The 19,180-nt window shown below is 36.9% G+C and overlaps 1 protein-coding gene across 4 annotated transcripts in view; it reads right to left on the bottom strand.

Annotated features, from left to right (window-relative positions):
• GPBP1 (GC-rich promoter binding protein 1) overlaps positions 1–19,180 on the bottom strand; it is a 94,177-nt gene that overhangs the window by 38,708 nt on the left and 36,289 nt on the right. For all 4 annotated transcript variants that reach the window (XM_046671480.1, XM_046671478.1, XM_046671481.1 and 1 more), the window contains one exon: positions 6,147–6,266. In XM_046671480.1, the coding sequence (XP_046527436.1) occupies positions 6,147–6,209 (63 nt within the window). In that variant the 5' untranslated portion in view covers positions 6,210–6,266. The remainder of the gene's footprint in view (positions 1–6,146; positions 6,267–19,180) is intronic.

Raw genomic sequence — 19,180 nt, forward strand, 5'->3', positions numbered from 1 at the left:
CTCATTTGATTCTCCTAACACCTGGGTGGTCTTAGGTTATACCATGTGTGGCAACAGAGGTTGCAACTAATGGTGACACTGTTCACGTTTCTTAACCAAACTAATATAATAGCAATCCACATCAACTTTAATAACAAACCTCAAACTGTAGTGATCTGTGCCCTTTCAGGTGATGTTTGCATGTAGGGGAAAATAAGCCACAGAATGTCTTCTATTGAGGATGAGGTCTGCTTTTTGGCCCATCTATTCCCCCCTATAATTATAGGTAATGACACCAAGTATCAGGTCAGTTTAAACTCCCTTAAGTAGCTTTTTGTGGATAACAAAGTGCCTTAGACCACATATTGGCAGGCTAAAAAGAATCATCTACTGGATCCCCCCAGGACTTATTCACAGTTGGCTGAATCCTGGCCTCATCCTGCTGCTTGGGATGTTGACAGTAGCCTTAATTAAATGTTGTATAAGGCAAATTAAATGGATTTGGTTCTAGCCTCTGTTAGTCAAATGAATCAGAGTGGCTGACAGAGTGGTACAATCGTGAAAATTCAAGTTCAGCCGAGAACATGTAGGGCTGACAGGCAGATTGTTGGGACAAGTAATCTACCAAGGGCCCTGAGCATCCCAGCATATTCTTAGTTGTACGCCAAGAATGCAGGGCCTTGACTGCTCTATATATGGCCCATTTCTCAGAGTTATGTTTGCAGAGACCAACATTGAGGGATAGGTAATATCCTTCTCCAGGACAAAGAGTAGGCTTATGATAAATGTGATACATTACCCACCCAGTCCAAGGGCAGCATCCACCTGGGCCCCTCCATGTCAGCTCTCAAAGGTTTTAGTACCAACATCATGCTTATGCTGCTTGCTGTGCCATGAGTAATAAAGTTCTTTGTCTCTGACCCAGGAATCTACTGGCATCCATGAAAGAGTAACAGGCTAGCCTGTTAGCCTGCAAGTAGGGTAAAATCCCAGACCCTTCACAGAGTCTGACATATAGTCAGCACGGTAAAATACGAGTAAGAAACACAAGTGACAGGATTGAAGAGGTAGAAAGAAAACTGATAGTATTTGTGAACAAATGATTGTCCATATTAAAAAATCTAAAAGACACTACAGAATAAGAATTAATCAAAGTTGCTAAATACAATACTAACATAAGATACAATATATCTGCAACAAAGACTTAATAAGAAATCTTTTAAAAATAGCATTTAAAACAGCAACAAGTACTACAAGGTACTTGATACATTAGTGAAATACATGCAAGACTAGAAAAAAATTAACTTTAAAGACATTAAAAATGACATATATATGTACGCACATATAGACATACATATACATACACACACATACACATATGTATGGACGCATGTATGTATTTCCTAAGCCAAGAGAAAACAAAAGTAACCCAAAAGAAATAATAAACAAAGGATGTGAACAGGCAATTCACAGAAATGTAACCCAATGTCCAAGAAACAGTGAAAATGCACTTTGTAACAAAGACTGGCAAAAAATGTTGACTACCATAATCTGACAATGTCTTGCCAAGAGTACAAAGTACAGAGACTAGTTATACACAGCATACAGGAGTGTAAATCAGTACACCACATGGAAAAGGAGTTTGGCAATATCTAATCAATGCCCAGCAATTTTTCTTCTAACTATAGGTTAGAGCCTTGCTATTCAAAGTGTGGTCCATCCACAGACAAGCAGAATCAACACCACTTTGAAGACTGTTAGAACTAGGGCCCTATCCAAGACCTACTGAAATCAGTATTTGCATTTTAATAAAATCCCCAGCTTATTTTACCTATTCAAGTTTGAGGAGCAGTGGCCTAAAAAATTCCTATCCACTCCTATCCCTATTTTGGGTGGTTAGTAAGTGTTCATTTAATTATTCCCTATACTTCTTTGTATGTTGAAATATTTCATTAAAACTTTTCATATGGTTTTTAAAAAAAACTTACTGGAGGAAAATATTTGCAACAGATATGGCAAACAAATGCTTCAACATGAAAAGAGCTATTACAGATTACATGAACAAGAAGTTCTTAGAAATAGTTCCTAACACAAAAACATGCTCAACCATAATTAAACGATGCAAATCAAAAGACTGAAGTAGTATTTTTCATCCAAATTCATGAAGACTTAAAAACGTAAAAATATCCAGTTGCCAAAATTGAAAAAACTGGCCTCTTCATAAAATTCTGATGGGATTATAAATTGGTACAGCCTTTGTGGAGGGAAAGCAATTAGGCTATATCAAAATGTAGAAAGCTTTTAATCCACTGATTCTACTGCTAAGAATTTACCCTACGAATATATTCAAGAGATGCCCAGATAGTCCTGCAGCCTAGTCCATTAACAGGTAACTAATTAAATAATCCATGTAGATCTACTCAATAAAAGATTATATAGGCACTGAAAAGAGTCAGATTCCCGTGTACCAACTACAGAAAGATACTGGAGATGCCATCCTTGAAGGGGAAAAAAAGGCAATTTCATGTGTTTATCCAAACCAGGATAAAAATATATTCCGGTGTATGCATAAAAGCATCCTGATATTTCACTTCTGAAAATTAGTCTACTACCTAATAATCAAGAAAAGAAAGTTATTAAACTGATAAATTTTAAAGTCTGGCACACCAAGGTTCCTATCCTAGCTTTAGCACTTTGGGGCGGTGACTTCTCTCTCTCAAGCTCAGCTCCCTCATCTGAAAATGGGGGGAAAAAATCAGAGTATTTACTTCTTACAACTTTTATTAGCCACCATACAAAGCATTTTACACAATGATTAGTATGTAGTAATGACTCAAGAAACATAAGATACTACAATGAGCAAGGAAGAAAACATCTCTCTCCCTTTTACACCTTTTAAATCTTTTTCTGGATTCCTTTAAAAAACAGTTTATCAATTTTCTCTCTCTGATGCCCAGAATATCTGAATCAGTAGTTAACATAAAACTCTACATAGTAAACAAGAAGTTTCAATGAACTTGTCTACCAGTCTGCCTGAATTTTCTAATCCTCTCTGAGCCTAAAGTTTAAATAGCACATATTTTCAGTGCAAACTGACACTGCTTACATCACTGAAGAAAAGTTTTGGTACAGTATTATCATTTTTTAAATGTTGCCATAAAAGAATCAATAAAACAATACTGTTTTAGAAAGAGAAATAAGTAAAGAATATCAAATAGGAATATGATAATGTATTGACTATAGTTCAATCTCATCAAAACATGCTATTTTTGTTTGTTTAAAAAGAATAAAAATTCCCCTACTTTCTGCCTCTTAGACTCATCTTACTCTTTTAAAACCACATCCCAGGGACATTCCCCTTCTTCAAAGGATTACTACTATGAAAGGACACCTCAGCCTGATTACAGGGACCATTTTATCATCCTTCCTAGGGTATGATGATAAGAAGGAAAAGGATCTTAAACAAAGGGGTATCTAAAAAGGTATCTAAATTTTTCAGTATCTACAACCATTTCAGTTGAGTATTCCTTCAAAAATAAAAATGCTACTTTTCAAACTGCAGTCAGAACCTATTAAAGGATGATGAAATCAGTAGCAATTTGCATTTTTTTAAAAGAATAAAAATGAACAGAAGAGAAAACATTAGTGCGCCACAGGTATATGACTTTTTTTTTTTTTTTTTTAAGAATGGCACCTGAGCTAATATCTGTTACCAATCTTTCCTGCTGCTGCTTCTTCTCCCCAAAGCCCCCCAGTACACAGTTGCACGCTCTGGTTGTAGATCCTTCTGATTGTGCTATGCGGGAATGCCACCTCAGTGTAGTTTGATGAGGGGTGCCACGTCCCTGCCCAGGATCCGAACCAATGAAACCCTGGGCCACAGAAGTGGAGCACACGAACTCAACCACTCAGTCACCAGGCCAGCCCCTGACTTTTGTTTTAATTATATCTATGTGGATACAAAAACATTAAAATTTACTTCTTACTGGGTCCCAATCAACAGTTCAAAAGACAATGTCCTATGTTACAGACATAAAATCAACCACATGCAGTTTAAAATTTCACCACATGATGGGGCTAAAATTCTACACACCTCAGAAAACTACTTATGTGAAGTTCTGAAAATATTTTTACCCTTAATTCAAGTCTTCACATCACCCCTTCAAAAACCAAATAAACAAAAAACTCTGATTAAGTTGAAATAGAGACCCCAATAGTAATTAATTTACTCAGTTCCTGAGTGAGTACTCAGTAATTAATTTTGAACTCAGTAGTTCCATTTACTCAGGATAAAATTAAAAGGGCTCTGGCAGAAAGAAGGAGGTTAATTATAAAGAAGAATCCACAAATAGTGATTTTTGAGAGATGAAAGGATAAGACAGAAGGTATAAGAAAAGAAGTCATTACTAAAAGGTGTGTGTGTGTGTGTTTGTCAAAACCACTTTGGGTAAGGTTTAAGGAAACAGTTTCAAATACTACTAGTTAAGAGTTTAAAATGATACCATTTTCTGGACATAATTTAGAATAAATTAGAATAATTGAGAATTTAGAATAGGCAATCCCAATTCTCAAAATCACCATCATCATTCAGGAGGGCTTATATCCAGATCAAGAGTCAGGTTCTAGAAAGCAGTAAGGATTTCACCCCACCTAACAACAGTCGATCTTAATCAACTCAGATTAACATCTAGATGAAGACAAAAAGTTATTCTCAAGTTCTCTAATGTTTTATAACTAACTTTCCAGGCGCTGGTAACTTTTACGGATCTGCTTAAAAATGAAAATAAGTCTTACACTTATTTCAGAGAAAATGAGCAAAAGAGAAAAAGGAAATAAAGGGGAAAGCAGAAAACACACAATATATTCTGAAGTAAGCCTAGGAAAAAAACGAACCCACTAAAAAAAACAAGGAAGCAAATTCCAGAGACCTACATTTAAGAGGAACAGGGGGAAACAGAGAGTCTATAAGAAGTGATCTCGGTAGCTTAATCCGTAGAAGTCATTCCCTAACAACTTCGAATCCATTTTAGAGTCTATGAAATGAAATGTTTAATCATTTTACAGAATCTCAAAATGAGTCGTACGGGAAGAGTACAGAATAGGAAATGCATCCTGGATTCTAGTCTAGGCTCACACTAATTACGTGAAAACAGGCAAGCCAATTAACCTTCCAGAGAATCCATCTATATAAAATAAGGTCAGTTTATATGATCATTAAGATCCATCTTTAAACATTAAAATTCTATTAGATAATATAATTATCTACCATAATTATCTAATAGAATTTTGTCACTCCAATGCACCTTTTTCAATATATTGGGAGCCAAATTTACTATGATCTGACAAGTCCTTATTGGGGAACAACTTTCAGAATTTAAAATTGTTCCCAGAAGAGCTGTTTTTAATAACTGTTTTATAAGTACTGCCTGTACCCAAAATGAATGCCTTAGCATGGTAGAACTTGATTAATAGGCAAGCAGATGATCAAGGCCCTCTCTTGATTCCTTTGCACTATGGGGAAAAAAACAAAGTGGAAGACAGCTATTAAGCCAGGTGGATTGATTCTATACAATTCCAAGATCCCTCTTAGCACATCTTTTAAGTCGATGACAATTTCAATGCCTAGTAAATCTTATACAAACTATTCTGTCTTGGTTTTTAAGTAAAATAAACATTTCTTAGATTAGTAAGTCGTGATATGTAACAATGTTGCAACATTCTCATCACTACTGAAAGTTTAGTAACATGCCATTCAGTCTTATTTATTTGGAAAAGAAATCCTCCAGTTATATGGAAAGACTTCAGAAACTACCGATTTTTTTTAACAATTATATACAGTAAAGTAAGTTATCAGAAGAATAGTATAGAAAAAGGTAAGATGCAAAAATAATGTTCAATGTATCTAACTAGTTTGAATTAAAATGTGTGGAACTTCGATTAATACAGAAGACAACTCTGAGGTAAATGGTTTAGTATGCTGACAGTATATTGAAAACAGACTTTTTAAACAATAAAAACCAATAGATTAAATATGAAATAACTTGGTAATACAAAAGCTTTCTTTGCAAAAGTATTAAGGCTTCACACTTCAACTACATTTGTGCAGAACATGAACGAAAAGAAAGGCAGGCAGACAAAAAGGAGAGAGAGAATGCAAGAAAGGGTACCTTTGTTGATGATGGTGGAGTAGGAAAATTAAGCCAGGCTGGAGCAAAGTCATGCTGCGCCATTTAGGTCCAGTCTCTCCAACTCAGTGAAACAAGGCTTCAACACCTCATGGCAAGTCCCTGTCGTATAAAAATGGAAGGAATTAGACCTGTAGCTCCTGGCCAAAATTATCCTAAGCCATATCTCCTTTAAATTACAATGATCTTACTCTAAGATTCCACTTACAATGAAATTCTAGAAAAGGTAAAAATATGAAGATAGAAGGGCCAGCTCAGTGGCATAGTGGTTAAGTTCACGCACTCCACTTTGGTGGCCCAGGGTTCGTGGGTTCAGATCCCGGGTGAGAACCTATAGGTCATTCATCAAACCATGCTGTGGCAGTGGAGTCCCACTTACAACACAGAGGAAGAATGGCAAAAGACGTTTAGCTCAGGGACAATCTTTCAAGCAAAAAGAGGAAGATTAGGGGCCAGCCCTGTGGCCGAGTGGTTAAGTTTGCACACTCTACTTCGGTGGCCCAGGGTTTCGCCGGTTTGGATCCTGGGTGTGGGCATGGCACCACTCATCAAGCCATGCTGAGGTGGTGTCCCACATAGCAGAAGTAAAAGGACCCACAACTAGAATATACAACTATGTACTGGGGGGCTTTGGGGAGAAGGGAAAAAAAAAAAAAGACTGGCAACAGATGTCAGCTCGGGGCCAATATTCCTAACAAAAAAACCATAGAAAGCTAGACCAGTGGAGTAGGGGTGGAGGGTCTGGAGAGCAGCAGAATAAATGTGAAGGGGGAAATTTTCAAGGTAATAAAGTATCATCTTGGCTGTGGTGATGGTTATATAAAATGTACACATTTGTTAAAACTCATCAAATTGTATGCTTAAAACTGGCTAATTTTATTGTAAATAAACTATATCTCAATAAAGCTTATTTTAAAAAACTACAATGGTCTTACCACAAACAGACCAGACATCAAGTGTCTTCTGATATGACACGAAGGGATGTACACAGCACCATCTATGATGTATTCTTGCCCCCACCCCATACGGAATCTGAAATCTAACTACTAATTTACAGGAAATTCAACATAAAGGAAAAAGTTAAAGGACATCGGAGGGACGTAATCCACCAAATACAGATCACAGCATATTCTAAAGGTCAAACAATCTGGTTTCTTCAACAAATAAATGGCTTTCAATAGGAAGGACAATCATATATAATGTGTAGACTTTATATAGATCTTACTCAAAGCAACCAACCTTTAAAAAACAAAAATATAAAACAATCAAAAATTTGAACATGAATTGATATTAAATCACATTAAGAAATTATTAATCATTTTAGATGTGATAATGGTTCGTGTGATGATGGTATATAAACGAAAGACATAGTGAAGTCTTTACGATTAAACTGATACATATGGAATTTGCTTTAAAATAAACCAGGGAATGCTGAATAAGTATACAGTTGAAAGAAAGCTGTCCACGTGTTTATAAATGTTGGTACAAGGAGGTGTATAAATACTCTTCTCTCTACTTACACGTATGTTTGAAAATTTCCATAATTGAAAGGGTTTCTACTTTGTTTTTAATTACAATCATCACAATGAGCATCTCAAACATTTTAGAAACTGCTGCTCTTCTGCATTCTAAATTTAACTTTTTTGGGAGCCTCTCTCAATTGCATCAAAAAAGTTTCAAGTTGCCAGCTGAATCTAAACATAGTAAATTCATAGTTTCTTCAAATAAGGCAAGAAGCCAACTGGGGAATGGTACTCATTTGAATATAGAGCTTAGACTATTAGTCAATGAAAAAAATCAAATTTTCTGAACATCAAAATGTCTAAGTTTAAATGACAAATGTTTTATATTCACAATTGCATAATAATCTCCAAAGTGAAATCTTAAAGAACAAAATTATCAACACCATTGTTAATCTCCCTTTTTCAAATTCTTCTTTCAAACGTAAGTGCTATGGTAGAATTTTTTAAAGCCACACAAATTTCTTAAAATATTTACCAAAAGAAAAAGTCTCAAGATATTACAGAATTATTCTACTTCTACTATCCCAAACTGCACTGGTCTATTAAAAGAAAGGTTAAGAGTGGACAGATACAAGGGCCAGCCCCCATGGCCGAGTGGTTAAGTTAACGCGCTCCGCTTCGGCAGCCCAGGGTTTCGCCGGTTCGAATCCTGGGTGCGGACATGGCAATGCTCATCAGGCCATACTGAGGTGGCATCCCACATGCTACAACTGGAAGGACCCACAACTAAAAATGCACAACTATGTAATAGGGGGCTTTGGGGAGAAAAAGGAAAAATGAAATCTTTTTTTAAAAAAAAAAAAAAGAGTGGATACAAGAAATAGATGTAACTGGTTAATTCACTATCACAATAAAAATGTTTAAATGTTAAATGCTCATATGAGACAGGGTAGAAAACCTCAAAAGCCTGAGACAAATTCCAACAAAACACTTATGAAACAAATGCAAGATTTTAAGAGCATACTTAATCAAAATGAACTACATAAAAATTCAGGCATTCTGAGCTCTAATTCTACTACCATCTTAGATTACATTTTGAAGTCTTCTGACATAAAAACGAAAACTGAAGTGTTTTAGGATGTATAAAGGATTTTAATTATCTATTTTGATATGAAGCTAAATAGAGAACTGTTCTGTGATGTTTGTGATCTGATGTTACTTTCCCAACAACTTTTTGTTGTACTCTTAAAATTATAGTTCCAATACCTCAGTAGGAAAGAAAAATTACTTTTACAGCTTATTTTATATACCAAATAAAATTTCACAAGAAACTACAAAGGACCTAAATAAAATAACCAATAACTTAAAGCTTATCATTTTAAACAGAGTCCCATCCAAAACAATGGTTAAGTGAGAAGTTATATACTAAAACCTACCCCTGGGAGGTAAACCACTAAAATTACCTACTCATTTCTACAATGTCTTTATGCATTTTAGTTTAAATCTACTTCTTAAAGAATAAAGTATGACTAGCTAATGGCAGAAGTTTTCATGTTCTGAAAAAAAGATAAAGAGCAAATAGTAGTTAATATTATGGCATTTACCCAAGTGTATGAAGGGATCAGGATATGCCACTTTGACATGGATAATTCTGAGCTGAAAGCATCTGAGTTCCTGAAATCCCTTTTTTTACCTAAAAGCAGAGCCTCCCCAAAAAACTTATAAATCCCCTCCCCTGGAGCAACTCTAATCTTCTCTAACTGGGAGACCAAAAAGAAACCTGGCACCACCCCTGGACGTTGCCACAAACTATCAATTCTCACATCAATTCTCCTGAGGGCCCATTTATCTATCTTTCCAAAGAGTTATTCTCTTTTCCATCAAGTGTTCTTTCCCCTCCTCTTTCCCCTATAAAGTTAGGTACAGAGATCTCAAATTCTAACCATCTATTTCAGTTACTCATCTCTGGATACTCCCACACATGAGTACATGCTAATAAACTTGTTTTCTCTTGTTAATCGGTCTTTCGTCAGTTTGATTTATAAGGCCGTAGTCAGAGCCCTGGGAGTGCAGAAGGGAAAAAAATTTTACTCCCCTACATGTGTAAAGGCAAATTAAATTTTCAAAAGCTCCACCCTATTCACTTTCTTTTACCTGTGCTTTGTGCCATCTGAATTCATTCCATCTTACTTTTCCTGTATAAAAATGTTATGAGTTGAATTGCGTCCCCACCCCCACCTGAAATTTCATATGGTGAAATCATAACCCCGTACCTCAGAATGTAATCATATTTGGAGATAAGGTTTTAAAGAAATAATTAACTTAAATGAGGCTATGAAGGTGGGTCCTATTCCAATCATCTATGTGCTCATAAGAGGAGGAAACTTGGAGACACTGCGAGACACCAGGGTTGCACAAGCAGAGAAAAGACCATATGAGGAGGTAGCAAGACAGTGGCCATATGCAAGCCAAGGAGAGAGGTCTCAGGAAAACAATCCTGCCAGCATCTTCATCTTGAACTTCTAGCTTCCAGAACTATGAGAAAATTAATTTCTGTTTAAGCCACCCAGTTTGTGGTATCTTGTTATGGCAGCCCTAGCAAACTAATACAAACAGAAACATCAGAAACACATTAATTAAAAATATTTAGATATTTCTTTTATACATATATCAACTGGTCATAGAGGAGATTACTACCAAGGGGAGGGGGCAAATCAGCAACTCTATTAACACCCCAAGGATTCCAGCTTGTCAGGAATCTTCTACCAGATTACCTTATAAGGTCTGAAGGTTCCACGTGGACATAGAGTTAAGATCTTCAGATGCTGCTGGTATGAAAATCCTAATTTCTCATCTCTCACTCAATTTACAACTTGTTCATAAATCCATGCCTGAAATCTGAACCACTGACAATAAAAATTCCCCAGGGGAAAAGTGGTTCTGAAAAAAACCTAATCTACATTCTGTACTTTTTTTTTTTTTTTTCAGGAAGATTAGCCCTGAGATAACTACTGCCAATCCTCCTCTTTTTGCTGAGGAAGACTGGCCCTGAGCTAACATCCATGACCATCTTCCTCTACTTTCTACGTGGGATGCCTATCACAGCATGGCTTTTGCCAAGTGGTGCCATGTCCGCACCCGGGATCCGAACCAGCGAACCTCGAGCCTCAGAGAAGCCGAACATGTGAACTTAACCGCTGCCCCACCGGGCCGGCCCCATAAATTCTGTACATTTTTAAGTGTATGTGCCTGACTTTAAAAAAGAAGAAAAAAGATGACTGATTAATAAAAAGTCCAAAATATAGTTCTTCTGAGTGAAAAATAATACACTATGGCAAAACATACACATAAATGGGATTCTCCTTATTTCTTGTAATGTTTCACTTCTGAACCCACCAAATTTGTGCCAAATATTTTCAAAGAAAAACTTAGTCAAAGTGATTTCATCAGAATACACATCGAACTTACTGTCTTTATAAAAGTTTATATTTCAACTAAATAAGCTTTAAAGTCATGAAGCCCATCAAAAATACCCAAAATCAACCAACAGCTAAGAGATTCTAACTAGAGGCAGACACAGATTTTTCAAAAAGATCACAGGCTTGGAGTTCAACAGTCCTGGATTCAAGTCAGCTCAACATGTTACTAGACTGGATGATCCTGGCAAGTCCAAGTCAGATTCTCAGTTTCTTCTCTTCATTAAAATTGAAATAACTACTACTTACCTTGCAAGATTCAACCTGAAAAGTGCTAAAATTATAAAAAGACAACTATCCTTTACTAGCAGACTATCTATCCACATACAACCCTTGAATAAGGTTAAATTTTTCAAACATTTAGCCAAACTGCTAACATTCCTTTATCAAGAAGGCAAGAAATAGAAGATGACTATTCAAATTGATCCTTAGTTCTCTTTATAGTAAATCTGTGAAATACTCTTTTGGCATAAGCTACGTTTAATATATGAATAGAATTCATTTAAAAAGTGAATCTTCCTCTTCCCAGTTCAGGCATAAAGCCATTATATGGCGCAGAGCACAGGAGCCAAGGAATTTACACTAGGTGTTACAGCCAGAGTAAGGATGAGAGAGGATCAACACAAAGGACAGGACCAGGGGCTGGCCCCGTGGCCAAGTGGTTAAGTTCGCGCATTCCCCTGCAGGCGGCCCAGTGTTTCATTGGTTCGAATCCTGAGCGCGGACAGAGCACTGCTCATCAAACCACGCTGAGGCAGCATCCCACATGCCACAACTAGAAGGACCCACAACGAAGAATATACAACTACGTACCGGGGTGCTTTGGAGAGAAAAAGGAAAAAAAATAAAACCTTTAAAAAAAAAAAAAAAAAAGGACAGGACCAGCACAGGATGTCAGGGTCAAAGCAGGGCGAAGAAGTCATCCATGCAGAGAGACAGCCAGGGGATGCAGCTCTGAGCCGAAAAACATGGGAAGGCATCCATGTGGGAGGAAGGAAGTAGCCAGAACAAGCAGCGTAGACTAGAGACTAAGAAGGGAGTGGAGGGTGTCCCACTCTCCCTATGTGGTATCCCACTCTCTCCATGGATGAGGGGGCAGCAGCTACAATAGAAAATTGGTTATATAAAGGGGAAATGATCAAATAAGTAAATATATTTAGAATAATGAAAACTAAGCTTCATAATGTCAAAGAAAGCAGTAATTAATATTGGAAAGGGTGAAAACTAGAGTGAATGCTATGGTGCTGTATTGTGTCAGTATGAGTAATGATTACTTCAAAGTCACATATTAATAATATTGAGACTAATATTCACGTATACCACAAAGGTAAATATTTCTGTTTATGTATATATATATTTCTCCTGCCCCCCAGCTCTAATGCACTGAGTAGGCGTGAGCAAAGTGACACTCCAATAGCAACGAGCATACTTAACATCTGGGTCTTGGTTTCCAAAAGCCATTTTCCACTAAAAGAAACCAGGGCTTTTGGAGAAATAGCTGATTCCAGGGCTAGGAAAAGAAGATGATAAAATAAGCCTGGAATATTTCGTTACAGCAAAAAACAAGGAAGTGTCCAAATAACGACTGGGAAACATCAAATGGACACAGAAATCAGCTTGAATGGGTTCCCACTGGCCAAATCAGAGACAATTTGAGCACTAAAAATGAGAAAAGACGGGGCTGGCCCCGTGGCTGAGTGGTTAAGTTCACGCGCTCCGGCGCAGGCGGCCCAGTGTTTTGTTGGTTCGAATTCTGGGCGTGGACATGGCACTGCTCATCAAACCACGCTGAGGCAGCATCCCACATGCCACAACTAGAAGGACCCGCAACGAAGAATATACAACTATGTACCAGGGGTCTTTGGTGAGAAAAAGCAAAAAAATAAATAAAATCTTTAAAAAAAACAATGAGAAAAGACACGTGAAGGACATCAACACAAAAGGTGAAATATGGGAACTCCAAGAGCCTACCCTTCCACAGAAACACCAAAAAATCAAGGAAAATCTGTCAGAATCAACTTTGTCAGCACTCTGAAAAAGTTGAATGTTTACAGCAACCAAGCAAAGACTGCATCAATAAAACGGAAACTTTGCAATGGTAGAAAAGCTTTGTGACATTTTGACTTGCCCTTGACCCACATCTCTCCTGCACACAGTGGAGGTCTTGAAGACCTTAAATCTGGTCCCTGGTTCAGGAGTGAGTAGAGTAGACTTTATTCTCACAGAATTATGTTTGTTTGTGTAAACCTGTCTGGGGGCTACCCAAGGAATGACAAGAGGCACTTGCCTTTGTTTTGCCTAATGCAGAAAGATAAGTTGCTATGCGAAGGCCATTCCTCCAAAACATTGTAAGGCAAATGAACAACTCCATGCCTGGAATAAAGGTGTGCAACTGAGTAAACAATAGCACACTCAAAGCCTGGGAGGAAAGGCTGAGAAAGAATTTCTTTGGTAAATTATGGCATTGTAAAAAACTCCCTTCTAGCAGGGAACTTACAAAACCACACAAATGCCCAGGGCAAGACACATATTCAGAAAACGACCTGAGAAGACTCTAAGCTTTCACCTCTGGCTGATCTTTAGGTTTAGCAAAAGCAGAAAGTGAAGGCTAAGATAGTCATAAACGACATGGCTAAACATTGAAGAAATGCCTCAACACAGAGCCAACAGGCAAAGACTGGCAGAGTTCTTATCTTTTTCTTTCGCTTTATTTTTATTTCTTTTTGGCTCCAGACACGCATCTGTAACAAAACACTAGCGGAAGACAGTAAAGATGGCTCTTGTTAGAAGAGCTGTGAGAGCTGCAGTATCCATGGACAGCTGAAATAAAACTCATATTGTATTGCACCGAAATTACTTTCTGTAACCAACGAAACCTTTAGTAAAAAGGCTGCAACCTGTCTCAGCTGTGCTGTGAGCTATAATAGTTGTTTGATTGGCCCATGTGTGAAGGATATGCAATCTTTAGACAAGATAATACACTGATCCTGATGGTAAAATTCATCGTTGGTTTTTTTATATTAATTTTAAAATTTCATTAAAATATTATCTCAAAAAAAACAAGAACAACAAAACACTAAGTGACCACAAGCTAAGGGACAGAGACTACTCAAGACTAAGAATATAGACTGCAAAAATAGTTTAGAAAAGTCACTAAATGAACACACAATTACAACCCACAGCAAGCAACCCTGAAGGATAAGGAAAAAAATATTTCATTTCCAGTCGCCAAATTACAATATTCAAAATGTTCAATTTTCTACAAAAAATTACAAAGCATGCAAAGAAACAAGGAAGTATGGCCCATTCACAGTAAAAATAAATAAATAAATAAATAAATTAGTAGCAACTGTCCCTGATGAAGCACAGACACTAATTGTCTTAAATACAAAGAGCTGAAGGAAACCAGAGAACAATGTCTCAACAAATATAATATCGATAGAGATAAGAATTACAGAAAGGAATCAAACAGAAATTCTGGAGCCAAAAAAGCACAATAACTGATACAAAAATTTCACTAGACAATTTCAGTAGCAGATCTGAGCCAGCAGAAGGAAGAATGAGAGAAGGTGAAGATAGGTCACTTAAAATTATCAATCTGAGGATGAGACAGGAAAAAACAATAAAACTGAACAGAGCCGAAAAGACCTAAGGGACAACATCAAGCATACCAACACACATAATGGAAGTTCCAGGAGAGGAGAGAAGAGGCAGAAAGAGTATCTGAAGAAATAACACTGAACACTCACCAAATTAGATAAAGACACAAATAAACATACCCAAGAAGCTAACCAAACACCCAGAAAAATAAACACAGATTCGCACCAAGATATATCAATCAAACTGTCAAAAGCCTAATGCAAGAGAATCATCAAAGGAGTGAAAGAGCAATTTGTGACATGAAGTCCTCAATCGATATTATACACCACATTAACAAAATGAAGGAATACTACCAGGTGATCACCTCAACTGGTACAGAAAAGGCATTTGACATAGTCTAACACCCTTTCACGATAAAACAACACTCAACAAACTTGGAATAGAAGGGAATTTACTCAACCTGATAAAGAGCATCTATGAATAAAACCACAGCTAACGTCATTTTCACTGGTGAAAGACTGAAAGTTTTCTAAGATCAGGAATAAAACAAGGATACTTGCTTTCACCACTGCTATTCAACACTGTATTACAAGTTCTAGCTCAGAGCAATTAGACAAGAAAAGAAAAAGACATCCAAATTGGAAAGGAAAAAGTAGTACAACTATACATAGATGACATGATCTTATAGATAGAAAACTCTAAAGAATTCATGAAAAAAATTACTAAAGCTAATAAATTCAGGGGCTGGCCCAGTGGCGTAGTGGTTAAGTTCGCACACTCTGCTTTGGCGGCCCAGGGTTTCACCAGTTAGGATCCCAGGCGTGGACCTAGCATCGCTAATCAAGCAATGTTGAGGCAGCATCCCACATAGCAGAACTAGAAGGACATACAACCAGAATATATAGAACTATGTACGGGGGGCTTTGGGGAGAAGAAGAAAAAATAGATTGTCAACAGATGTTAGGTCAGGGCCAGTCTTTAAAAAAAGCAGTCTTTAAAAAAAAAACAGACTCCCTAAAAAAAAACAAACAAAAGCTAATAAATTCAGCAATGTTGCAGGACACAAGATCAACACAGAAAATTCAGTTGTATTTCTATACATTAGCAATGACAATCCAAAAAGGAAATGACAAAAAAAAAATTCTATTCACGATAGCATACAAGGGAATAAAATATCTGGGAATAAATTTAACCAAGGAAGTATAAGATATGTTCACTAGGGGCCGGCCCAGTGGCATGGTGGTTAAGTTTGCGCATTCCACTTCAGCAGCCCAGGGTTCACAGCTTCGGATCCCGGGCACAGACCTAGCACTGCTCATCAAACCATGATGTGGCAGCATCCCACATAAAATAGAGGAAGACTGGCACAGATGTTAGCTCAGCGACAATGTTCCTCAAGCAAAAAGAAGACTGGCAACAGATGTTAGCTCAGGGCCACTCTTCCTCTCTCTCTCTCAGGGCCACTCTTCCTCTCCCTCTCTCCCTCTCTCCCTCTCTCCCTCTCTCCCTCTCTCCCTCTCTCCCTCTCTCCCTCTCTCCCTCTCTCTCTCTCTCTCACACACACACACACACACATACACGATATGTTCACCAAAAACTACAAAACATGGCTGAAAGAAAATTCACAAGACCTAAGTAAATATAAAGACATCCTATGTTCAAGGAGTGGAAAACTTAATATTGTTACAATAGCAATACTACCCAAAATGATCTACAGATTCAAAATGATCCCTATTAATATTCCAACAACCTTCTTTACAAAAACAGAAAAGCCATTCTCAAATTTATTTGAAACTGCAAGGGGCCCCAAATACCAAAACTATGTTGAAAAAGGGAAACACAGTTACAGGACTCACATTTCCCTATTTCAAAACTTATTACAAAGCTACAGTGATTAGAATAGTGTCCTGCTAGTGTAAGGGTAGATACATAAACTAATGGAATAGAACTGAGAGTCCTGAAATAAAATCATACATGTATGGCCAATTGATTTTTGACAAAAGTGCTAAGATCATTCAATGAGGGAAAGCACAGTCTTTTCAACAAGTGGTGCTAGGGCAACTGAATATCCAATGGACCTCTACTCACAACAAATACAAAAATAAATCCAAAATGCATCAAAGACCTAACTATAAAAGCCAAAAGTATAAAACTATCAGAAGAAAACACAGAGGTAAAGCTTTATGATCTTGGAGTTGGCAACAGATTTTTAGATATGACACCAAAAGCATAAGTACAAACAGAAAAAAGAAATTGGACTTCATTAAAATTTAAAACTTCTGTGCAAAGGATATTATCTAGAAAGTGAAAAGACAACTGACAGAATGGGAGAAAATATTTGCAAATCAAATTTTCTAACAGTCTAGCATCCAAAATATATAAAGAATTCTTACAACTCAACAACAAAAAGACAAACAACCCAATTTAAAAATGGGTTAAGGGGGTCTGGCCCTGTGGCACAGTGGCTAAGTTCGGTGAGCTCCATTTCAGTGGCCCAGGTTCACAAGTTTGGATCCCAGGAGTGGACCTACACCACTCATCAGCCATGCTGTGGCGGTGATCCAAATATAAAGTGGAAGAAGACTGGCACAGATGTTAGTTCAGAACTAATTTTTCTCAAGCAAAAAAGAGGAAGATTGACAATAGATGTTAGCTCAGGGCTAATCTTCCTCAGCAAAAGAAAAAGCGGGGGGGGCAAAGGACTTGAATAGACATTTCTCCCCCACCCTCTCAAAAAACGCAAGAAAAGAAAAAGCAGTAAATAAACATATTCGTGTTGGCAAATATGTGGAGAAATTGGTACCCCGGTATATTGTTGGTGGGAAGGTAAACTGGTGCCAACACTGTGGAAGACAGTTTGAAGATTCCTCAAAAAGTTAAACATACACTACATGATCCAGCAATACCACTAATATACATACATATATACCCAAAAGAATTGAAAATGGTTACTGAAAATTCTTGTATACTGATGTTCATAGCAGGTCTATTCACAATAACCAAGAGGTGGAAACATCCCAACTGTCCATCAATAGATGAATGAATAAACAAAACGTGGTATATACATTCAGTGGAAGAAGGAATGAAGTACTGACACATCCTATGAGGATTAATCTCAAAAACATGCTAAGTGAGAGAAGCTAGACACAAAACATCACATACTGTACAATTCCAGTTATAAGAAATATCTAACAGGTAAATCCATACAGACGAGAAGCAGGTTGGTGAATACCAGGGAATACTGGAAGGGAGGAATGGGGAGTGACTGCTAAATGGATACAGATTTTTCTTTGGGAGTGATGAAAATGTTCTGGAACTTAATACAGGTGGTGGTTTCACACCACTTGTGAATGTACTAAATGCCAACGAATTGTACACTTTAAAATGGTTAACTTCATGTACTGTGACTTTCACCTCAATAAAAAGAACTGAGTGCTGTATTATAACCCCTTGAATAAAACACCATGAATCTAGATAGATACAAATAAATGCATACATGAAAAAATTTAAAGAGGAAGAGGTTATTTATACAATTTCTAAGTACCTCCAAAAAAAAAAATACTTATTACAAGTTTTGCAGTGAAATAACCTGGCAAATAGCCTGGGAAATCCTTAACCAACAGAGCAAAGTGACCATCATCAGTAATAAAACATTGAAATTGTGTGCCAAACGACAGAACGCAAGATGCATAACCCAAAGAAGCACAGCCTTTCTAAACATGAGAAAAAATCAACTTGAGAGATGTCAAACTAAAATAACTGGCCCATAATCTTCAAACACCAAGTTACAAAAGTCAAGGAAAATCATTTTTTAAAAATGATCAGGCTATGACACACGTTCACGCTGAATTTTCATGAGTTATGTTTTTAACTTTTGAAATTATACTTTGACATTTTATTCCATTGAATTTTGTTTGCTTTACTGTTGTAATACCATTAATAAAATCTGATAAATATTTAGTAGGTTTCTTACTAAGTGCTAAGTGATTTCCAGACTTCCCTTGTAAAAAGTAAAAAAGGTCCCTCCCCTGTAGATTCCGGTTCAACAGGTCTTATGCAGGGTCTAGAATTCTCTTTTTAAACAAGCACTTAGAGTGACAGTCATCAGCAAAGGATAGTAAAGAATATAATAAATATTCATCAAGAAAAAAAATCCTTGCCTAAGGAACATGGCTTCTAAAGGTAGCAAAATATTCTATTGCTTGACTATGTTTTACTGTTTTGGTCATGAAAGAAAAGTGTCCAATACTGTTACCAAACTCTACTTAAAATTAGAGATTAGACAATCTCAAATATAAAATAGCATTAATAAATTTCATAAGAAATCGAAAGTACCAGAAATTTCAACCCTTTAAAGAGTTTCATTTTAATGTTTGCTCTAACCTAGAATTTGGTTAGACCCCCTATCCTCCTATTTATCTCTTACGAAGTTGCTCAGAACTTTTCCATGCTTTACCTACATGGAAAAAAAAGTCAT

This window comes from Equus quagga, chromosome 9, assembly GCF_021613505.1.
Source record: "Equus quagga isolate Etosha38 chromosome 9, UCLA_HA_Equagga_1.0, whole genome shotgun sequence".
Classification (NCBI taxonomy): Eukaryota; Metazoa; Chordata; class Mammalia; order Perissodactyla; family Equidae; genus Equus; species Equus quagga.